The sequence below is a fragment of the Pempheris klunzingeri genome, chromosome 21 (genome assembly GCF_042242105.1).
Source record: "Pempheris klunzingeri isolate RE-2024b chromosome 21, fPemKlu1.hap1, whole genome shotgun sequence".
Taxonomy (NCBI): Eukaryota; Metazoa; Chordata; class Actinopteri; order Acropomatiformes; family Pempheridae; genus Pempheris; species Pempheris klunzingeri.
In genome coordinates, this window is record NC_092032.1 from 6,138,079 (window position 1) to 6,160,480 (window position 22,402).

Here is a 22,402-nt window from a genome sequence, read left to right on the forward strand (position 1 = left end):
GTGAGTATCATCCACGTCTTGGGAATGTTTGGACCAAATTTGAGGTGTCTGTGGTTAACCTGCTGAGAGAGAGACGTCTGAGAACAAAACATGCACTTCCTCCCACCACTAGGTGGCGCTATGACTGTGGTTCTAAATGAGCACATGCATGTCTTCAGAGGCGGACAGTCATCAAACATGTCAAGTTTGGTGCTGATTGGATCATGTAGAGTCTATTTATTAACAACTTCCTGTTTCATGGCGTGACACTGAAGTTTGACAGCTGGCCACGCCCACACCATTAAAGTTTTGTAGAGACTTTTAATAACTTTTCACCGTTAATGTCTTTTCTACCAGCTGACCAAGTTTGAAGTGGATCGCTTCAACCCCCTCGGACTAATTCGTTCATTTATGACCCCTGTAAATCGCCAAAAATGTACAGAAAATCCAATATGGCCGACTTCCTGTTGGGTTGAGGTCATCGCTCCAAGAGACTTTTTTTGTACATCTTGAAGAGACACACGAACCCTCCAAATGTTGTACATGACTGATGCGTGTGCAAAGTTTCAGGAGTTTTTGTGCATGTTCAGGCCGTCAAACCTAATCAGTATCAGATGGAACATAACCAGTTCTTGTTACAGGAAGACACACTGGTGGCAGAAAAATCAATTCAAACCAGCTGTAGAGATGGTCAGATACATTTATTAAATATGGTTCTTTCCACAGGCAAGATCCAACCAAAACAAAGGATAAACCAAGAGCACATAGTTTAGGTTTCCTTCCCGTGAGAACAGATTAAGGTTTGCCAACAGTTGTGTTGTGAATCCTGAGCAGAAGGCCTCTCATCCCCCGGTGATCACAGCAAAAAGGAAAAAAGGAGAAGAAAGAAAGCACGGAGGTCACGGAGGGGGTTTATTCACTTATTTATTTGTATCTCATAAATCCATCTCTCTTCATTAAAATGGGTGAAAGCAGATTAAAAATGAATCTTCTATACACATCGTCTCCAGTAAAGGGGCATTCTGTACAGTGTAGTTGGTGTTTACAGTGTGTATCTACACGCGATATGTTACAGTTTGGATGCGTTTCAGATGGCCTACACCGCAGGAAGCTCCCTGCTGCATCATCACGGGGGGGGGGGGGGGGGGTCACACCTAGTCTGGTTACTGGCTACGATGAAGGCAACCCGAAACGTCCCGTCTATTTCTGATAAGAACAAAAGGCATCACAGATTTCCATCAATGGAGCGGCGGCTCTGTGTAATTAATTATAATATTTAAGTACTTTATTTACTTTCATTATCTTTATACAATGAATATTCACATACACAGTTGATTTTCTTTGATTACACGTTTCTGTTCAAAAGGAAGCACAAAGTTATGCGGATCTGACTAAAAGTTGGCTCCTTTTGCTACAGTGAATGTTTTTCTTCATACTGTCGTCCCTCCTCCCAGCTCTTCCTCAGGGACAGCTGAGTGCGTTATATACATGACTGATAGAATGAGTGATCACCAGCTCCTCCTAGGAAGTCTGAAGCAGCTTGCTGCTGTCTGCGGTGGTCTGACAAAACATGATGCTAGAGGACACGAGGGGAGCGGTGTGCCACTGCCGGAGCTTTTTATCCTGCGTTCAGTCCGCTCACTGAAAGAATAAGCACCAGAGTTGTCTTTTAGAAACGATGGGAGTTAGACGTGACGCTCTGAAAAACAAAGGGCATGTGTCCTGAAGCGGTTAAGCGGAGAAAAGGACGAGGGGATGCAAAAACAAAAACACACAAGTGCATCGTCAGGCCTGCTGCTGTGTCGGCTGCTGAGGATTATCTGGTGGTGGCACCTTACTGTCTCATTGATGGAGTCTTATGATCCTTACATGTATGTGAAATAGGCAAAGGTTGTTGTTTTTTTTTTTCTGCAAACAGCCTCAACTTTACTGATTTCCACACAGATATCTTTATTACTCATCTCAGCACAGAGCGTGAGAATGAGATGGAACGTGGGCAGAATAAATGTGAGTGTGAGATCTCAGGAAAAGCGGCTCAGCACTAGGGCTTCGCTTCTGTGGAACTGGACTGTGGTCACACTGCTGACAGCACAGCCTGTATCAGACACACACTGCATGTGACAGACCTGTTACTTCTACCAATACCCTACAGGTAAAGGTTTAGAGCCCAGTTAATACTCCCAGAGGCCCGACATTTCTAGTGGACCCCTCAGCCCCCTTTTAATGCTCATTTTCCACTCCACGCTGCCTGTGGGGAATATTTGTCTGTGTTTGCATACGATGCGCTTAAATAACTCAGGAAGTGAAATTCTTTTTCAGTCAAGCGTCTGTGATCACCTTCATGATCACTGGACAAAATAAAAAAAATAAAAAAACACTCTGATGATGATATTTTTGCAACAATGATAGGATTTGTGTGCAGCTGTAATTAGTTCATGTTTGGTAAAATGTGCTTCTTTCAGTACAAGTACGAATGTACTCAAGAGTATTTCTATGAATGAGACATTCAACCTCTGGACTTCAGGACAGCACCGTGTGGTCAAATATCATATGCTGTCTTTTGAGTTTCCTGATTAAAATGTCAGCTTTCATTTAGTAGGCGTCATGTTTATAGCAAGGATCACGACAGGAACATTTGACTACTGTGATCATTTAACTGAGGAGTTTTAGTAAATGTGATCTCCTAGTTATCAAATAAGCACAATCATGTCTGGTGCTCTTGTCCACCAGTGGACTCTTTCCACTCTGGGATGAGATTTCACAGCGTTGTCGGGGAATCAGTCAAGCACAAACAATCTATCGAGTCAGAGCCTTTTGTTTTTTTTTTTGTCTTTTTACAACAATTTTGGAAACGGCTCAATCTTCACTAAAATCTGTGAGTGTGTCACTCTAATGGGCATCTTGCTTGCCGACTGAAGCAGCAGGCTGCAGTCTAGGTGGCCTGGACCGCGTTCACCGTCGTCATCACAGCCCGAACCACAGAGCCCACAGCCACCACACTCACACACACACAATTCACTCTGTTGCTTCAATTTAGAATATTGTCCTTGTGTCCCCGTGTTCCTGATGATATAGAGGCCTTTCTCCACCAGAGTCTTATTTCCTTACTCGTGTCTTTATCCAAACAGGAGGATCCGGTGGTGCTTCTCTCTCTGGGCTGGTGTCCACTGTATGAGAGGGTTCTTCTCTGCTTCAGATCAGCCCACCCTGAACACTTTGCGTTGTGGACGATGATGCTGAGAAAGCTCATTAGGAGACGGAGCGTCCATGCTAAAATGTGACCATTTGTGTACGTATGGTGGTCGCAGCAGTCTTCCCATCTTCAGAGGCAGCCATGCAAGCACGCAAACGATTGCAACAGTAATTGAAACAATTACTATGGGTCCAACGGGGAAAAGAAAAAAAAAAAAAAAGATTCAGGCACCAGACCCCAACACTACTCTTGCCTTTTAGAAACTCTATAGAACTAGAGCTTTAAAAGAAGATTGAGCTTCAACTATAAAATCCTCTCAAAAACACTTTTAGTCTCTTTTAAAAAGCCAGTCAGCAGTGGGGAGGAAATTAAAAAAATATCCATGATTTCTGTTTTTAAACAGAGGAGCAAAAATGCTGAAATGCTTGCATATTTCATGATGGGGCGTTATATAATATTTAAGGGCTGGGGGACAGGGTTGCGGCAAAAATGATGCTGCAAATTAAGATTTGGTTTCAAATGACAAAATAGCTTATATACATTGGTGGTTATCTTGTGCAATTTTTTAGTTTGTTTTACTTGGCTGAATAAACAGCGATGGGGGAGGGAGAGAAACACAAGAGGATTCCCCCCCTCTATTCTTGGCCAAATCCTTCTGTTTCCTCGATGGCGAAGAGCAGCTTCTCTTTCAGCTGCTCGAAGCTCTTGTAAGGAGGCAAATCCAGACGGTTAAAACTGAAAAGACGAAGAGGGAGGACCAAAGATCAGTATAAAGGTGCTTAATAAAACATTAGCTGGCTGGAAAATGTCCCATATTAACTAAATAACCAGTAAACCTCTGCTGTTTGTCAGGCAAACTGATTGCACCTGTGGCAGTAAATCACAGAGGCCATAGTATGTTAGAGGCAAAGTTATTATAAGCCAAGTTACAATTTTAATGCCTATTATAAGCATACTAGTGTAAGTCCCTGTGAATACTAATATACTGGAACAACATGTGGCCAAAACTCTATGTGAGAGAAGAATGAACCATATCAGTGAGAGGAAGAATGCTCCACTCACCACGTGTGGCTCCGAGGAAGCCACGTGTCCTTCCCCACCTTCTCAATGCAGAACTTCTGGGGCCCGTTACTTCCTGCAAAGCAAAAGATGAGAGGATTGTGAAATAATACAATACATGTGTGTGGTGTGTATCTGTAGCTCTTAATGTCTGGATGCTGATGTAGGACATGTGTGTCTGTGTGTCGCTGACCCATGAGCTCTGCGAAGCCACCCAGAGGAAGCCTGCAGGTTCCAGTGACAAACTGCATGAGGCGCAGTCGCACTTCGTTGTCCACTTCTTTCACCAGCTGCAGGGAAGAAAGTGACGACACACACTCATCAATGACTCCGCGATCTACTGACTGGACACATCGAAAAGGAGCAATATGAAGTCTACAGAAATGTCATCTGTAAGCTTTGCCATTCTGTGTCAGTAGCAGTGATGCGTGGGAGCTTCCCCGCTGAACTGCTGCGGCTCATACGGATGAGTTGTCCACACAGACAGCGTGTCTGCTGTGGCGCTGTGTGTCAGCCTGCCGATCTTTCCACACTGAGTGTGCCTTTGATGACGGTCAGAAATAGTCGAATATTTCACTTCATTTCATTATAAATGTCACGTAAACAGATAATAATAATAAATGCTGCAAACAGCACACACGTCGCTGTAAATAAACAAGACTCCGAGGCTCAAAATGAGCTGCAGGTGAGCAGTGCGTCTCGGGTGGGTCTCACACGGACTGGCTGCTCTAACCTGTTAACATGGACGCTGAAAAAAACTCAGACAGGTTCCGTGACGCAGACATGAACTCATTAGGTTAGGGTTAGGGCTTTCCTGAGGCAATAAAGCGAGGAGCAGGCTCACTTTTGTCGCCCCCTTCTGGTCATTAAAAACAATGCAGGGTTTTTCCCCCCACATTAGCTTCACTTTTCAGATCCACAAGCCATGTGCACCTCTTATATACATTCTATGCAGTAACACGATTAATGTGCGACACCTTATGAAGCACGTGGAATATTCTGCTCCTAATTGCTTCTAAACAATGGAGGATAAAAAATACAGCTTTAACTGTACCTGCCAGAACCAGATGATCTGTTTGCTGTTCCTTGTGTAGTGACGATAAACCGTGTTCCTTTGCCAGTCCTGCAGGTCGACCTCCTGCATGCCACACAGCATCACCTAGGCCACACACACACACACACACACACATTAGGTAGGGGTAGGTAGTAGTGGGGAGAGACATTATTTCATCTTATATAAGCAATCAGTAATCAACCAGATTGGTTAGTGGGTTGAAGGCTCTGTGCAGCGGGGTAGATTATTAAGATTAAAATATAAAAATAATATATAATATAATATAAAAATAAATAAAGCACACATTAGAAACATGACAACAGAGGTCATTTAAAGCACTAAATACTGCACTATCAGCATTAGGCCTGCTACTCACCTCCAGCTCCTTTTCATCAAAGTACTGGAGCCACTGAAGCGGAACCACCTCATTGAAGCCGTCCAGGAAAGCTTTGGTCTGACCTTCTACCCCGCGGGAGAACCTCCACTCTGCCATTTGGCTGAAGGGCAGACGGCAAACATGTACTTTGTAAGTTTAAAAAAAAATGAGGTCAGATATGGTTGGTGTTGTGATAAAACAGGGGTTGTACTGAACCTGATATACTCCTCCTTGTTCTCCTCAGTGACTAGAACATTGGCGCCATCCGGTTTGAGGTCATGAGAGGTGATCTTGCCCAGGATCTCCATGTCCACTGAGAAGTACATCTCCAGACCACACTCTTCAATGTTGTTGTCTCTGAGGAGACATGAGATTGTTAGTCAGAGCGTAATGAGGTATATATCTGACCGCCATATCAAGGTACGCAAACAATGACTGAGTCGCCAGTTTTTGCTTCATCTTTGTTCAGAACTGTTCATGAATCGTATGATTTCTGCAGTCTCCTCAGAGCTTCTTGTGTCTGCTTCCTCTGTTTGAATCGTATTCTTCAATTGCCTCTTGTATGCATGTGTGTCTGCCCTCTTTCCATATCCCTAAGATACATTTCTTAACAAAAACTTTTGGGGGAGAGTGTTTTCCCTATATGCATTCAACAGTAGTGCAGTGGCACTGCTAAACGATTAGCACCACTGCTATCGAAATCTCCCCAAACCCAATAAACTATGTCTACGTAAAGCAGCCAGAGTTGGATGAGTCAGGGTTTTCAAACACCCTCAGTGAAACTCACTCAAACTCAGTGTGGACACATCATCTTGCATGGATAGTTCTGTCAGTTTAACTCTACTGACATGTAAGCAGCCATGCAAATGAGAGCTTTGTTACAACTAATCATCTAGGCATTGGTATTTCTATTACATCACAGTCCCATTGGTTAATAGGTTCATGTAGCTGTGAAGGCGTTCAGAAGATGAATTGCCTTTGTGGTCTTATCAGTAAACACGTGGGGGTTGAGGAGTGACGACCCCAACCACTGCAGTGGGTAATCTCTCAGAAGGCCTGCTTCTAAAATGCACCGACTTCACCAATACCGAATCTCACAGCAAAATAAACTGAAAAGTTGGCAGTCCTGGTCTTGTAGTAAGTATGGAGCAACATATTAAATGTAATTTAACATTTACAATGTGTTCATTGTATGTGTTCAAAAGGTTGTCGCGTGTCAGCTGAACATTTTCCAGCATCGCACAATAAAACTCGCACATTGAAAATCTGAGGGGAAACACTGAGGGAGTTTGGAAGCTAAAGGCTGATGCAAAGACTTCTACTAAAAACTCAGGGCAAGATAAACAGAGTTACAATAAATTAAAAATAGTAAGAGGTAGAAAGGCTCAAGCAAAACACTGTCATTCTGTTTCTCCATATTTTAATTCTATTCTTTCGATTTCGGTTTACTCTGTATATACAACATCTATTGCATATCTGTCCACACTGGAACAGGGATCCCTCCCTGGATGCTCTTCCTGAGGTTACTTTTCCCAAGTGTTTTAGTGGAGTTTTTCCTTTATAGTTGGTTTTGGTCTCTCTGACTTAATAGAAAAGGAAATAAAAATCAAAAAATCACATGGAATTGCAGATATCTCATTCATTGAATACTTTTGGCTTGTTACTGTGCATCACCAGGGTCAAACAGTTAATTCCAGTGATAACTGTTGAGCCTCGCTGTACTTTTATCTTCTCTAGTGACATAGCTGAAACTTCAAGTGGAGTGATACAGCGAAACAATAGTGCACACACACAAGAGTGGGCTAAAAGGACATTGGGAGATTATCCAGGCTAAGAAGAACAGGAAAAGTTACTTGGTAATCCATTTGAGAATGCACACAGTGGCTCTTCAATCAAATGCTTCACTCCTAAATTAGACCTAGACCTAAATTTATAATATGCACACAGACTTCACAGATGTTATTTTTCTGCCAAGATCTCTACTGAAGGATAACCCATTACACTCTGCAGGCTATGTGAACTGAAGGCCCAAATTACCTGATCCATATAAGGGAGTTGTAGAACTCTGGGTCGATGGACTCCAAGTCTTTGAGTATTAGCTTCTTGTTGAGCATGCGTTTATAGAAAGGTAGAGAGAAGCCTGTGTCGATGAACTTGCCGTGGAAAAGTGCCTGCAGCAAGAGATCGATGAAAAGAAGGGATATCAATCACATGACAGGTCAATGTGCTGTATAGAAGGAAACTGGAAACAGCCTCAGACACCACCCTGATGAAAGCATGATAGCAGAAGATGTTTACAGACTGCAGCATGTTGTTCAGGTTGTTCTAACTTTCACGATTGGAAAATACGAACACATACAAAAAGTGTAAAACAGTGCATTTGTGTTTTTAACACAACGTTTGAACGTGTTTTATCCGTTAACGTTTGGTTATTCTGTGCAACATATTTGAGGTAAAAACGTCAGCTTGATTCACTTCTTGTGTTTGCGTAGGTGTTTGTGTCATCAGGATTGTTTACATGTGTGTGAGCAGCATGTAAACTTGCCATTGCAATGAAGCGGCCAATGAAGCAGAAGTAGGAGAGGTGGTCTGGGTTGATGGCCGAGGCCGGGTTGATCTGCAGACAGTAGTTGCTCTTGCCAGCGTACTCAAACAGACAGTACATGGGGTTCAGCACTTCGTGGGATAACAAGAAGAACCACTCTCTGCAAAGTGAGGCAAGAAGTTACACATGATCAATTACTGCTTACATTTCGCGAGTTACTTTGCACAAAAGAAATGTATTCACTGTATATCTATATTACTATATTACCGGGCTAAACCGCCATAATCCAGACCCTCCTCGCCTCTGAAGATGACATAGAGTCTCCTCCTCAAGTCGTAAGGCTTCAGAGCCATAATCTAAGAAGTATAGAAAAACACACACAAGATCAGCTAAAAGACAACACCAGCAAGTGGCACAGGCACAGTTGGCGTACATGTTTTTTAATGTCCAGAAAGGGAAAACTCTGAAATAAACCATGCATGTAGGCTTTGATGCATCACTACACTTGAAATTCATTAGCCTACTGTATGTACTGTCTACCATCAGATCTGAAAATGAAAACCAGAGATGCTCTTACTTGTTGGAAAGAGTCTTCAAACAACGTCTGTCTGGATACGGTGATCTTCACATGGCTAGGGAGGGCATTGGACTGAGGAAAGACAGGGAAAACGTGAAGAAGAGCGGGACAAATGACTGAGAGCGTGAAATAAAGTGATGGAGTGAAGAGAATGCCTACCTGGCACAAGTAGCGAAAATGGGCAAGCTTCCATCTGAAGCTACGCTCATAAGCAATCTGAGGGCCTTTGGTGCTGAGGAGAACAAAGAGATTTAAAAAGGTCAAAACACAGCAAGTATAAGCTGACAGACGTAATGGAAAAGAAACCTGTTTTTCTACAGGCGTCAAAAAAGTGTGGGGCGTGTCAATTTTCTGTGGTGGGGTCCCATGAAGTTAACATTTGGAAGGATTTCCTGGGCTGTTGACAAAATTGATCACATTCCCCGAACCACACTTTGTGAATTATTAACCTTTGAAATTAAACACCTATGGGAACCATTTTTCTTTCTTATCTCCATCTGGTCCTAGTAAATATGTTCTCTTAAAGTGTGCACAAGCTCCCATTGCTGCAGCTCTTCAGATTACTGACAAAACACAGCTTCTGGCAATATGTAATGTAATATTTCACAAATGAACAAGTAAATGATGTAATTGTGTTCTTACACGGAGGACTTTCCAGTGCGGGGGTCACTGAAAGTGGTGGTCCGGGTGTTGTGATCCACAAAGTAGCGAACCCCTTCCCTTGTGTACCGGATCTCCCAACCTTCAGGAAGAGGATCCTCGTTCTGTAGCCTGCAAACACACCAATCAGTTAAATACATGGACTGATGGATGTGGAAAAAGGAAGTTATGTCCAAGGACAAGACCTAAATCCAAAACACTGAGACAACATTTGAATGCAGCACAACTTTGGGAAAACTTGATCGTGATCTTGTTTTTTGCCAAACTATAACTGCTATGAAATCTAGGCAGGCCGGGGACACTTATCTTCCAGCTGGGACCTGTGCCGCTACAAAAAACAATACTGAGAGATCTTACATGTTAGCAAAGCAAAGGGTAATGTGTGAAAATAACATTATAAAAATGGTGACAAGAACTCATTCAGGTCAGTAAAGCCGAAAAGACAATGCCTCCCCTCCAGCACATATTCAGTGAACGCTCCACACCACAGCTGCTGATTAAAATACAATGATTTTAGAGTTATGCTTCAGCTCTTTTGAAGTGTATTGGCCCAGTGAAAAGTCCTGTACAGCCCCAGGTGTGAAACTGTGCTGAGTAAATATTAGGACAATTTTCAAGAGGGTAGACCGAGATTTGAGTTCATATACAATATAATTTGTGCTCTGAGGGCGCCCAAATAATTACAGTACTAGTAAGACGATCCTAGAGCTGTTTAACAAAAAAATATATTGTATTTTGGCACGCCAGTTTGAGTGACTGCAAACAAAATCACATTAATATGGTGCTGGACAGGAAGAAGCCCATTAATCCTGAATGGCTTTTCATATCCAACAATATTATCTTTAAAAGACCCTTAATCATACATTCTAACTTTCTGCTTCATTTAATTAGATTAATACAGGCTTCTGTGACTTGTGCATTGTCTGTGTGTTTCAAATACTTTCTAACTTGGCCACAGTGAGTCCACGCGTGGAGAATACAGTTTCCATCTTATTTTCTATTGTGCTTTTTCTGGCGCTGAGCTCACCCTTGGGTTCGGGGGTCTTCCCACTGTGTTGTCTTGGTGTTATGGTTGACAAAGTACACTCGGTCATTGGAGTCCACACGTCTCTCTAAAGTTGATAAAAACAGGGAGACAGGAATCTGTCAGAATGGCAGAATGGACAGTGGGCCCCACAATGTGGCAAAGCATGCCTGATTATCACCAGTGCTGACTCATGCTATGAACCTAGACTTATTTAACTGGCTGTCATCTGTGATCTTTGTAAACAGCGAGTAGTGACAGCAGAAGAGAGGGTTATGGGGGGGCGGGGGTGGATAGCGGCTGCAACAAAACAATTTGGATATATTCAGAACAATTTTCTAATTTGTACTTTAGTATGAGCACTGATTGACTCCGTGTCCCTTTTAAGGAACAGTGGATACTGACACCAACTGAAAGTATATGGACTATTTCGAATAAAGAATGTGAACTCACCCCAACCAGGAGGTAGCGGGCCAAGCGGATCATTCTCAGCAGACATCATGGATGCCTGAAAACGTGGGATGCACACATACACATCCATTTAGAAAACACAAGGAAGACACTAATCTGGTCAAAAGTATTCCAACAATGTTGGATTAAAAAGCATTTAAAAAGTATATATATATTCCACAACAGGGATAAGGAAAGTATTCCAAACGAAAACAAAATGAAAAATAATCCCAAAGGTTTTGCTGTGTTGCTGGTAAGAGGGCCCCTGGCTGCTTACTACTCAATATGTCCCAGCTGTCTGTCTTTTGATTTGTGTTGTAAGCTAATCATCATCAGTGAAGATGACATCACTGCTGAGATCAAACACTTAGGAGAGGAACCCTCACAGATAAGATAACCATATTAGGGCTGGGGTGTGTGCGTTTGAAATTCTGACAAGCTAAAGTTTTCACCTTTAGGTTAAAGCTTGAGTGTTGAGTGAGTGGGCTTGCAATGCAAATGCACCCACAGAAAGAGATGAGATTCTTAAGGCGATGGATGGAAAGGAGGCAAGTTTCAGGTTACATAATTTGTAACCACCATCAGAAGCTGGGCTACAACTTGTTTACCTTAGCCAGTTAGGAGAGAGAAAACATATCCTCGGGGTGAGAAAATAATACCGTTCATTTTTCTTTGTGAAGTATAGAATAAATCAACCACACTAGTAATTTACGAAGCATGTCGTAGTGTTTTGGATTTCTGTCTTTTTACGACCTTCGGTGCAGACACTGGTTTTCATTAATTTCATTGTGGTACGAAAATCGACTTGTAATGACTTGAAACTGGCTTTAGTTACACATCACAGTGAGGTTCATTTCTACTTTCTCTGTGGTCAAAGCTGCATTATTGTAGCATGCATGGTGGTGGTATAGTTTTAAGGGCAGACTGCACACTGGACAGAAATGAACAGAAAAACGATACCCGTTTGAGTAAAAACATTAAAACACCGAGAGCGCCAAGATATGTGTCGTAAAATAATTATTACATCAAATATTTGATATTTGTCATTAAAAGGCTTGATATGTGAAAACCTAATGATTTTAAACATGTGCTCTTTAATTCTGTAAATAGGCAATGGAGCCATTTCAGAGCTTAAATTAATGGAAAAAGGGTTGTGGACTGCAAAGAAAGGCAAAGTGATTACGGACGTCACAGACCACAGACTTAACTACATTCAGACATCTTATAGTTTAAGTGGTTTCACTCACAGTCACAGATGTTTCCTCTGCTCTCTGTAGTACTGGCTAAGTATTGGGGACTCGTCTGAGCTAAACGCACACTTTAAAAGGTGACAAGCTCATAAAAACTAGATTGAGCCAGAGTGGTTGGGTGATTCAATAATGTGCTGGTTCAGTGGTTATAGGATCAAAAGTTTGCAGTTTGACAGAAGATTGGCAACATTAATCTTATCTTATTAATCACTCCTGGTAATTAAAAGCAAAGGTTTCACATCATGTTGGTAATAGCAAAGTGTTGGATGAAAAGCATGTAAATGTTTGGACAGGGCAAGGGAACGTGATTTCCCATTGGGAAAAAAAAAAGGGAGTAATCTAAATGTCACTAGTTTACAAACAAAGGACACACTGGACACATTTAAGGGGTAACAGATATTTGAAAGGGGGCTGATACGGAGAATTGTCTTACAGAGTAGAGGTATCTCTGGTTAAACTGGTGCATAGCTCCCTGCAGCTGGCTGCGTTGGCTCTGCCACTGCTCAAAATTGCGGACTGATTCCATAGTGGGACGCTGCCACGTGGTGGTGCGGGTGTTGTGGTCCACATAATAGATCCTGCCCCGATCATCCACTCGCCGCTCCCAACTGGCAGAGAGAAGGAGATGGACATTACAATGAGCAAACAGACACACAAAAAGCAAGCTGGGGGTCAAATAAATGAGCTGGTCTGGAAAGCAATAGTTGCATTTCACAGGTTCTCAGAATGAGCTTTAAATACATTTAATACATTTAGTTATTAATACCCGAAACTGACTGATAGGCAGTTAAATACAAAACAAATTAAGAGCACGAAGAAACTATTTACAACTGAACAAAATCTGAGTTCTGTAACTGTAAACGATCAACAAATGATCATAGAAACAATTCCTCTGTTTGATGATGCATTACCAGACATTAGCTCTCGCTGAAACTTTATTGTAAACAGACTTGCCATGAGCAGACTAATGTACCCTGAGGTTTGCTGATGTAGAACATAGCCGACTTGGTTGAGAAAACATCATGTGACTTCATGAGAATGTTAGCCATCTGCTCTTTGGATATATTCATGTATCAGGACACTTCATTATGTAGTATTGGTTGCTTAAATATCTCATAATTTATGGAGATCAAGTACACAATATTTTTGTAGATATGGTGTACACATGGTGTTATAAAGACTTAGAGTATTTATGAAAGACAAAAAGCCACTGCTGCAACATGAACCTAGTCCAGTTACAGGTTCCGTGTCTGAAAAGGGCTGAGAACTCACCCTGGTGGTAGTGGCTGTGGTCTTTCCCATGTAGTAGTCCGGGTGTTGTGGTCTACATAGTATGTTCTCCCATGAGGGTCTTTTCTCTGCTCCCACCTTAAAAGACACAACAATTAACAACAATTTGAAAAAACAAACAGCTGCACATACTTTGCTTCATAAAGTTGTGCAAGAGGTCGCAGACTGATAGAAATGAAATGAAAGAAAATGTGTAACAGATTTTGCGACAGTATTGTGAAACTTGTGTGTGAAGGTTTTAAGTGTTTGATTCTCAAAAGGAAAATGTCTCATAATGTAATGATATCTTTAAAAAAGTGGTGTTAAAGTCAGGGAATGCAGAGAATGAGCAGCTGGTGGTAGTTTTTACCCTGGTGGTAGAGGATCTGAGGCTCCAGCATTGGGGGCCTGCTGCCTGGGCTTGGCTCCATCTGTAGTTACAGTGGCGCTGCTACTATTGCTACCACTACCACCTCCTGAGGCATTCGCTTCTCCCAGTGCTGGGGGGGAAGAGGACGATGATGAGGTGGTTGTAGTGGTGGTGGCCCCCTGTGCTGGGGAAGCAGCAGCGACACCATCAGGAGGCTTAGCAGCAGAGGAGGAGGAGGCTGGAGCCTGTGTGGAGGCTGGCAGGGGTTGAGATGTGCCATTTGGTGCTGTGTCAGAGTCCGGTAGGGTGGCATCTTGATTGCAGTCCTTGTGGTCTTCCGCAGAGGGCAGCACGTCGCCTGCTGTAGCAGACGATGGCTCGGCAGCAGCGTCACAGGACTCCCCATTGACTGCAAGAAAAACAGAGAAAGACAGTTTTTACATGCATGGATGTAAAATGTCTGACAGAATTGCCTCTTAAATGGCTAACTGTACAGTAAGTGCCCCTGAGTCTAGTAGTCTAACAAGCTGCATACATGTGCATGTAATAGCTTATAGGAACTGGCTAATCAGCAGGTATTACGCTCTGTGAATTTAAACATATCCAGTGAAAAGAGGGAAATTAAAACACAAATCAATCTACAGAGCTCTAAACTACTTGATGACTTGAAATTTAATATTCTCAATAATGTCATTGCACAACACCAAGTTATGTACGGAAGCATTTTCAACCTGACATCTTAAAAAGATCAGGGTTAGGCTATTTGCTGACTTCTAAAAATGCAACACTCAACAGCAATTCAGAAATCATGTGTTAACTTGTCACGGCACCATGAATGAGGGAAAACACACCAATAATGATCAGGGTACATGGTTACGTTTTTCATTAATTCAAACAAATAGCACTAGTTCTGCTTCATTTGAACTGGATTTGTTTTAAAAGTGACATCCCTATCTTAGATATACTAGTAAAGACTTAATTTTCTCTTATCAACCGCTGCTCAGTGCAGCCAAAGTGCTACTGTTGCCCTGCCTGCCCTCCACATTATACTGCAGTCGGCTTTCCTTTCTGTTTATCCCTCTGGGGAATTTTCGAAAGAGGTGCTGACAGCAGCAGAGATTACAGGCCTCACTTAATGAAAATGAATCTACTGATCTTTTCTGCTGTTCACTTAGACCAAATGAACCATGAAAAAGTTCAACTTAAAGTGGCCTGAGCCCAGCCTAAGCAACACAATGAATACTTGCTGGAAAGATGCACATGTATAATTGAGGTGGTCAGGTAATGATTTACAGTATTGTATCTTTTACATGTAACTACATGAGCCTTCTTTCACATGAGCCTATAGCTTATTATCACATACATATTCAGTAAAAATGTCCAATTCTCCAGTGAATTATATCGAACAACATCACCACGCATAGAGAACTATGGCTGTGAATGAGAAAAACATGTCAAACTAATAAACATCTTGGGTGGCCTTCCAAGGTACTGTAATTCACACATTGTGAAAGGCACACTTAAGATCAAGCTCACCCGTCCGACTCTCTGTGTCACTGTCTGAGGGTTGGTGGATTGGGGTGGAGTTGGGTGTGGTGTCTCCATTGATAACGTGACTAAGGGCAGGGCTGCAAGAGCTAGAAGGAGCCTGACCATCCAGACCGTTGGATGCCGAACAGGAAGCTGACCGTGGGCCCAAGTCTGTACCATTCACCGAGCTTTAGGAGAAAAACACACACAGTTCAAAACAGGGCTCCAGACTGAGACCATTTAATCACATTTTGCAACTATTTTTGGACACAGTGCTAATAAATTTGATAACTAGGAGCATCAGTGCAAATTGCTCCCTTGTTTTTTTTCATCATCATCATCATCATCCTATATCATGTGAATCACCAGGGGGGAACAAGAATTGGGTTGTGTATGTGTGTGCGTCTCTTGCGTTACAGACATAATGGGGCAAGAAAACTGGAAGAACACCCACAGTATGGGGCCTACACTGTTATGTGGGGCCAACTGGCTGGACCCTACAGGGAGAATAACGTTTTTCGGAAATAGTTGTCACTGACAAAGCTAAGTGTCATAATATTTGTTGAGTGATGGTTAAGGTGAGGGTAAGGCCTGACCCTGAACAGGGATAGGCTAGTGTTTTTTAGTTACTGTATGCATTACATACAGTATACATCTATGGGAAGCCCACACAAAGATAGCGACATATGGTTTGAGTGTGTGTGTGAGAATGTAAGTGTATGTTCATGACCTCCAGATTCTGAGTGAAGGAGCAGACCACTGTGTCTCATGAATGGAACATGCACACATAGTTGGTGGAGTGAGTCGTGAGGTCCCTAAACACACACGCAGCACGCTCTTCAGCACATTCCCAACAACAGGCACAATTTGTGTGCTTTGCTTACACCTTGTATCAACATCTTATTACTAGAACTACCGTGAGCCACATAGCAATGGTGGACAGTGAGGTGGATTCAGATTTTCAGTGGGCCTGCTGAAGGGTTGGAGGAGGTCCCGTGATCAACAAATCTCGTGTGTGACGTCACATGCAGGGCCTAATCTAAAACAGAGCGTTTTACACATATTTACTGAAAGATGGGACAGGAGGAAAGGATGGTCTTTTCTCATAGTTTGAGGGTTTCTAGACACATATTCATGTTGAAAATGTTAAAAGGTGTATTTTGCATAATGTGTCCCTTTTAATGATTTTCACTCATTTAAAGCACTTCTTCACTTTGTGACTTTATCCTGCAAAATATCACAGCACATTGTTATTTCTGTATGGTCTATTCATTACCAAAGCATTTATCAGTAAAACAGTTAGGATGGAAAAAATATGAATGCAATGTATGTTATGAATATGAATGTGAACGTAGGTGCTCACAAGTTTTGTGCGGGTGTTCGTCAAATTTTCAGTAGGAAGCACCAGGGCTACTAGTGGAGAAATTAGACAGGAGCCTTGCAAAAACAATTCCCTAATTAATCCTAACAGATGTTACATCTGGAGACAAAAACCTCAACTTTTGATTTTCCTACTGGCCCACAGGCTTGTAATAAATTCCCTTTAGTGAAGGCTTTAGTGAGCTAAATGTGCACTACTTCCACTGTGTGTGCGGGTGTCAGATAAAAGACTTGTGACATTGAGACTATTGTCTTGCAGGGGTAAGGACAGGACATAATAGGATGGCGTGGTGACGGAATCGGCACAGCTGAAGAGGCCCTTTTGTGAGCTGGCAGAGTTCAGTCTGTGCCACAGACGTGCCCACACTAAGACCGACACAAGATCTACCATATGACTTAAATCCAGGCTTTGTCTGGGCAAGAGTTGGGGTGCCAGTCAGCAAGAAAGAAACGTCAGAGAGGGTCATGTCAAGTCCGGACAAGTCCAACGAATGTTGATTTTATTACTCAGCATTTCCACAAATCATAAAGGCTCTATATATATTTAATATACAATGTCTCATAAGATGCATTGCACAAAAATTGATGCCAGGAAGCTTCCCACCTATCTGCAACAGTTTAAAATTTTTGTGTGGCTGGTTAACCTTTCCTGTGATGTTTATTTGCTCATTTGTACCTGTTTTTATATCAGTCTACCTATGCTATTATTAATGGGGAAGGAAGGAAGGAAGGAAGGAAGGAAACATAACAAGGCAAATTAAACGTTATTAACATAACGAGGCAAATTAAAGTACAGAGGCAAAAATAAAGAGAAATCAAGGCAGAGGCAAAGTGAGTAAGGCTCAGGAAGTGAAGAAATGTCAGAAAAGAAAAATGAATACAGGGAGGTAGGTTGAAAGAGATGAACAGACTTCCAGAAAACACAACAGTGATGTAAGACTATGAAGGACAGCAAGTTAAGACATAAAGAGAGACACAAATGGAAAGAAGTAGGGCAGAGGCTTCCCCGAGCATAGGCTCCCAGCTAAATAGCTGACTACTCACCTCAGCCTGGCCTGTTTTTACATGCTAGAGGTGAAGTCGCATTTTGGGGAAGGAGCAGGGAGGCTGAGTTCAGACCGAAACTAGCACTGCATTAAAAAAAATGCAGCGGAGGTAAATACATCCATGATTTTATCTCCAATTTTTAACTCCAACCAGAAACCAACACCCCGCTTGGCAGTATGTACCTTGGAAAGCAGGATTTAACGACTCGATCTGGAACCTTATCACAACATTAATCATGTTCTCCTCTGTCTCAGGGATTGTCAAAGTCAAACTAAAACTTTGTCTTACTCTAGAAATATCCCTTTCATATGTGTCGGAGTACTCATACATTTCAGGACTCCCAGGGAGAGGGAACACCACCAACCCTTAGATATACACCAGTTTGTGACTTGCAGTCCTCTCAGCAACTGCAATGCAGAGAGGAGCCAAGCAGCCACAACCCTCTCAACCCCCCCACCAACCTCTCCGTCTGTTGCACTGAGCAGACGTGCTTCCTTTGTGGCTTTCCATTAAAAACTCTGTTAGCCTCACTGAAGGGCACTTTTACACTCTAACAGATAATAAAGATTGGCACCAGTGGGGCCGCGGTAGAATTTAAAGCAGGAGAAGGGGATAGCAAGGACTGAGAAAAAGCAAGACATGGGCAGACAAGGAACAGGTAAGAAATTAAAAAAATAAAATCAAAAGCCTTTTTTATATGAGTTAGTGCAAGACTATAGTACATGAGTGTAGGGCACATTGTGGGGAAACTGCTAACACACATCTGTTAGCATTGCTTTACTTTAAGATGAGCACGCTCCTTGGTTTGAAGGAGTTATTCTAGCTGGGCCAGCAAACACCTCATGAACTCCCTCATGAAATATATGGAGCAAAAAAAAAAAAACCTTTAAAATGGCTGGCTCGTTTAGTTAGTTTACCTGTTGGCAGCCCTTGAGGAAGAGGAAGATGAGTCTCCATTTTCATGGACGGCATCACCATTCTGCTGGACTTCTAGAAAGGATTGGAGAAAACAATGTCAGCTACAGTGCAAATCAATTTAGTGAATGAATCCAAATAATAAGAAATTGTAAGTGGTTGACTTTATTTATTAGGTAAAAGTGTGCTAGTATTTCCCTGTGTACATGTATCTGCATGTTTTTTCTCCCTGTGCTTCCTCGTTGGTTGTCATTCACCAATACAAAGTGGTTATTCAAAATGGAAACCCCACTATCACCCCAACATAAAAATACTGAGCTCACTGGTGCCATTTTCTGCACTGCCGTTGGTAAGCGGTGCCAGTTCCTCCTGGTCAGTGACAGTCAGGCCATCTAGGTAGACAGTCAGCTCCCCTGTAGGAACCACGGCTCCCTTCTGCTCCACGCTCAGCTTCAGCACCACCTTCACATTCTCCACTGTAGAGCCAAAGGATGGTGTGGCAGGAGGCATTACAACAGAGTGACATCAAGAAATACTAAAGCAATTCACACAACAATTAACTTGTCGTCATGGTGACACTGATCCCTACTAATACCGATACCTATTATAAAGCAATGTCTCATCTAGCAAAAAGATAGGAATTGTTCAGAAAACATGATAATGATGTTGGCTAGTCTAAATAAATGAATCTGCTGTTGTCTGGTACTACAGTCACTGCTACAACTGTCTTTATTATTCATTAGTTAAACACATGCCAGCCTACATGTTGAATTACAATATTATGTTTTATGTTGCTTAATCATACATTTTCTGTCATGCTGCTCCAAGGCTTGAATTAGGTCTAGCGTGGATTTGCCCAGCAGAGCGTCTGCCTTCAGGGTGTGGTGACTCCATACTTTGAAATCCACCTGTGTGTGTGTTGTTACATTCCTAGAGGGAACACACACAAACAAACACACATAACACGTGTAATTCTTAAAACACCATTTTGCAATCATACAAATTCCCATCATCATCATCATCAGAGGAATAATAACAGACAGTCAGAAAACAGTACTGCTAAAGCAAAGACTGGTTCATCATGTTCCATTTTCTGCTATTGTAACATACATAATAACACCATGTATTTATATACAATGTATTTTAGAAACAGCAAAACCCATTAATAGTGATCACAGTTACGGTGGGCAACCATGATTCTATTATCAGGTAACCTGCTTCTGTATGCATGAAAATACAGGACAAATCATAAATCCCATGTAAAACAATTATTAAAAATATGAGAATTATTTTTTATTTATTGCTATTATCATGTTTCCTCCAAAGCCACTCAGCCAAAGAGGGCAAAAGAGGATTGCTGCTCAGTATAAATATAGCAACTAACTCACTATCACTACCCTCATTCATATTTTAAGACGCTACAAATTATATCCAACTTCGAAAAAAAGCCTCAGTTCGATTCATTCTTATGGAAATGATACATCCTGTTGTCTCATCACACTGGCAGGTTTCAGTACAGTGTAGGTGGCGTGTTGCATTTTGAGCATAGAGCGGTTCTTCAAAACGAAGTCACATAGCAGATAATATCAAAGTTCAGACTGGCCTGTAGAAATGGAATATTACAATACTGATTGGACAGGCCAATAAGGTTGATTCTAGCCTTGATTGGCAGCAGGGAGGATCTCATAGCAAAGACAGATAATGCGCAGACACGTTTCATAACCATGTGAGACTAAATCACTGAGAATTGGCGAGGACCAGGAAATAAATCTGAGTGTTGGGAAAAAAAGCAAGACATGAAGTGTCATATACTCATTTTACCATACAATTGACCACCTTCTCCTCTCAGCAGCTGCTCCCACTCAGAGAAGAAAAACATGTGACTAAGAAAACAACTATTATTCAGATGCTTCTCGTTTTTCCAGTTTCTCTTTCTCTCTCCCCATTTTTCAACATCCGCTCCCCTTCAAAAAAGAGTAACTTGTCCTTGCTGCAGGCTGAGCGACTGATGTACTCGACTCATAATTCAGCTTCTTTTGTTTTCCCTCCTTACATAAAATTAAAACTACACAGCACAGTCATTGTTTTCACGGTTGAGCACACCAGCCTAAAGAGAAATACCTAGGATTATAGCATATACACCATGTGTAGGCCATGTGTCATAACAGCCTGCAAAAAATCCATGCTGCAAACACAGGATCACAAACACAGCACCACTCTGTCTTATCTGCAATAATTACCCAATCAAGACAATTAGCGATTGCAATGACATGTCTCTGGCATTTGGCCGAACCATTCAGAAGCCAGAGAGCTATAAAAGTCTGCCATGTTCAGGCTGCTGGCTCCACTAGGGTCTCAAATGATACAAAGAGTTCTGTGTTGCATTACAACATTTTTTCCTTGTTCAAATAACTATCAGATGAGCCAAATGTAATGACAAAAGTGTTTTGTCATTACATTTTGAATTTCTCTAGAATAAGGTTTCTTTTAAACATGCCTCATCAGCCTTCTGTTTGTTACATTCGATACGCACTTTCAGACAGACCACAAATTCCTGCACCAAAGCTAGCATAGTGAAAGACCACCCATCTTCGTCACTCAACAGCTTTTTACATAAGCCTGGGCCATTTGGAGATCAACACAGGCTCTCTCTAGAAACATTCTGTTAGGGGGCTTATGAGAACACACATTTGTGGTAGTCTCAACACAGAAATCCTCACCGCCTGCCCGTCAATTTTATCCTCTCAAAATAATGCAGTGAGTGGGGGATTCATGAGTTGTCCTCCTACACTCTTTTATGAAGCACATAGTCAACACTGGCATTAAGGTAAAGAAATAACATGCAATGACGCACACATAGACACAGACAGACAGTCAGATATACAGAGGAGGCAAATTGCTGCTCCTTACAGAGTGAGCCTCTCATCCCATTTAGGATTGGAGGAGCTGTGAGACTTCGCTGTGCGGCGCGACTCCCCCTCTGCTGTCACCTCCACATAAATGGCAGTTCCAAACAGGCTCTTCTTCCTCTTGATTTTGGCACAGGAAACTGGCAGTGAATGAAGGAAGCACATTTTACATTTTCAAATAACAGCTGACACTCTAATTCACATACTCAGATTAAATAATGTGTTGTATTATTGATCCTGGGGTAAAAACCTTTTTTCACACAGAATATCTTGCCAACACAGTGCTTCATTGTGAACTTTCTGGGGGAGTGACAGGATCTAGACCCTGAGGCCATCCTGCCACCCCCACCAATGGACTCACCAATTGCATGGAGCTGTGACGTTCCTCTGTGGTTATGGCTAGACTCTGCTCTAGATGAGGCCGTGGCCATGTCATACACCACAGTGGGAAACCTTCAAAACCATACATACACAAACAAAAACACGCACATCAAACATAGGATCAAGACATATTCCCAGTCAATTAAAAGTAAATAACAAACAGGTGAACTCAGCAAGGTTCCAATAAAAATACAGCTCCGAAATCGTAGAGGCTGCTTCAGCATATTTTGAACATTTTGTGAGGGTTTGTGGTCGAGGACCTACAGGCCCTTAGCTGTTGACATTATTACTTAATTTTCTTAATGTTGTTTCCAATAAAATATCCAATTATAATTCCAAATCAGACATAAAGATGGAAAAATAATCTATACTCACAACTGGTGTGTGCTGCTAGACCCTCTGGTTCAGCCCACTCCGTGTCCCATGATTCCTCT

At 42.0% G+C, this 22,402-nt stretch overlaps 1 protein-coding gene across 1 annotated transcript; it reads right to left on the reverse strand.

Moving 5' to 3' along the window:
* Positions 1–661: 661 nt before the first annotated feature.
* LOC139220900 (NEDD4-like E3 ubiquitin-protein ligase WWP1) lies at positions 662–22,402 on the reverse strand. Its single transcript, XM_070852762.1, has 24 exons — positions 22,344–22,402; positions 21,949–22,040; positions 21,589–21,727; positions 19,484–19,608; positions 19,002–19,154; positions 18,681–18,753; positions 15,343–15,524; positions 13,807–14,215; positions 13,440–13,535; positions 12,601–12,775; positions 10,921–10,975; positions 10,471–10,555; positions 9,426–9,554; positions 8,943–9,015; positions 8,784–8,855; positions 8,474–8,562; positions 8,207–8,366; positions 7,699–7,832; positions 5,878–6,018; positions 5,662–5,782; positions 5,286–5,390; positions 4,425–4,521; positions 4,235–4,307; positions 662–3,907 (listed from the first exon to the last, which is right to left on the reverse strand). Exons 2-24 carry the CDS (start codon positions 22,016–22,018, stop codon positions 3,808–3,810), a joined length of 2,856 nt encoding a protein of 951 aa, XP_070708863.1. The 5' UTR covers positions 22,019–22,040; positions 22,344–22,402; the 3' UTR covers positions 662–3,807.

What these genes read in the sequence shown, in the direction of transcription:
- LOC139220900 (XM_070852762.1), bottom strand. Translation starts at nt 22,018, where the DNA reads ATGGCCACGGCCTCATCTAGAGCAGAGTCTAGCCATAACCACAGAGGA. An exon ending in CAGTGCAGAAAATGGCACCA is followed by an intron (nt 18,754 to 19,001) that starts GTGAGCTCAGTA and finishes AATCCTTTCTAG; the next exon opens with AAGTCCAGCAGAATGGTGAT. An exon ending in TGACACAGAGAGTCGGACGG is followed by an intron (nt 14,216 to 15,342) that starts GTGAGCTTGATC and finishes TTTTTCTTGCAG; the next exon opens with TCAATGGGGAGTCCTGTGAC.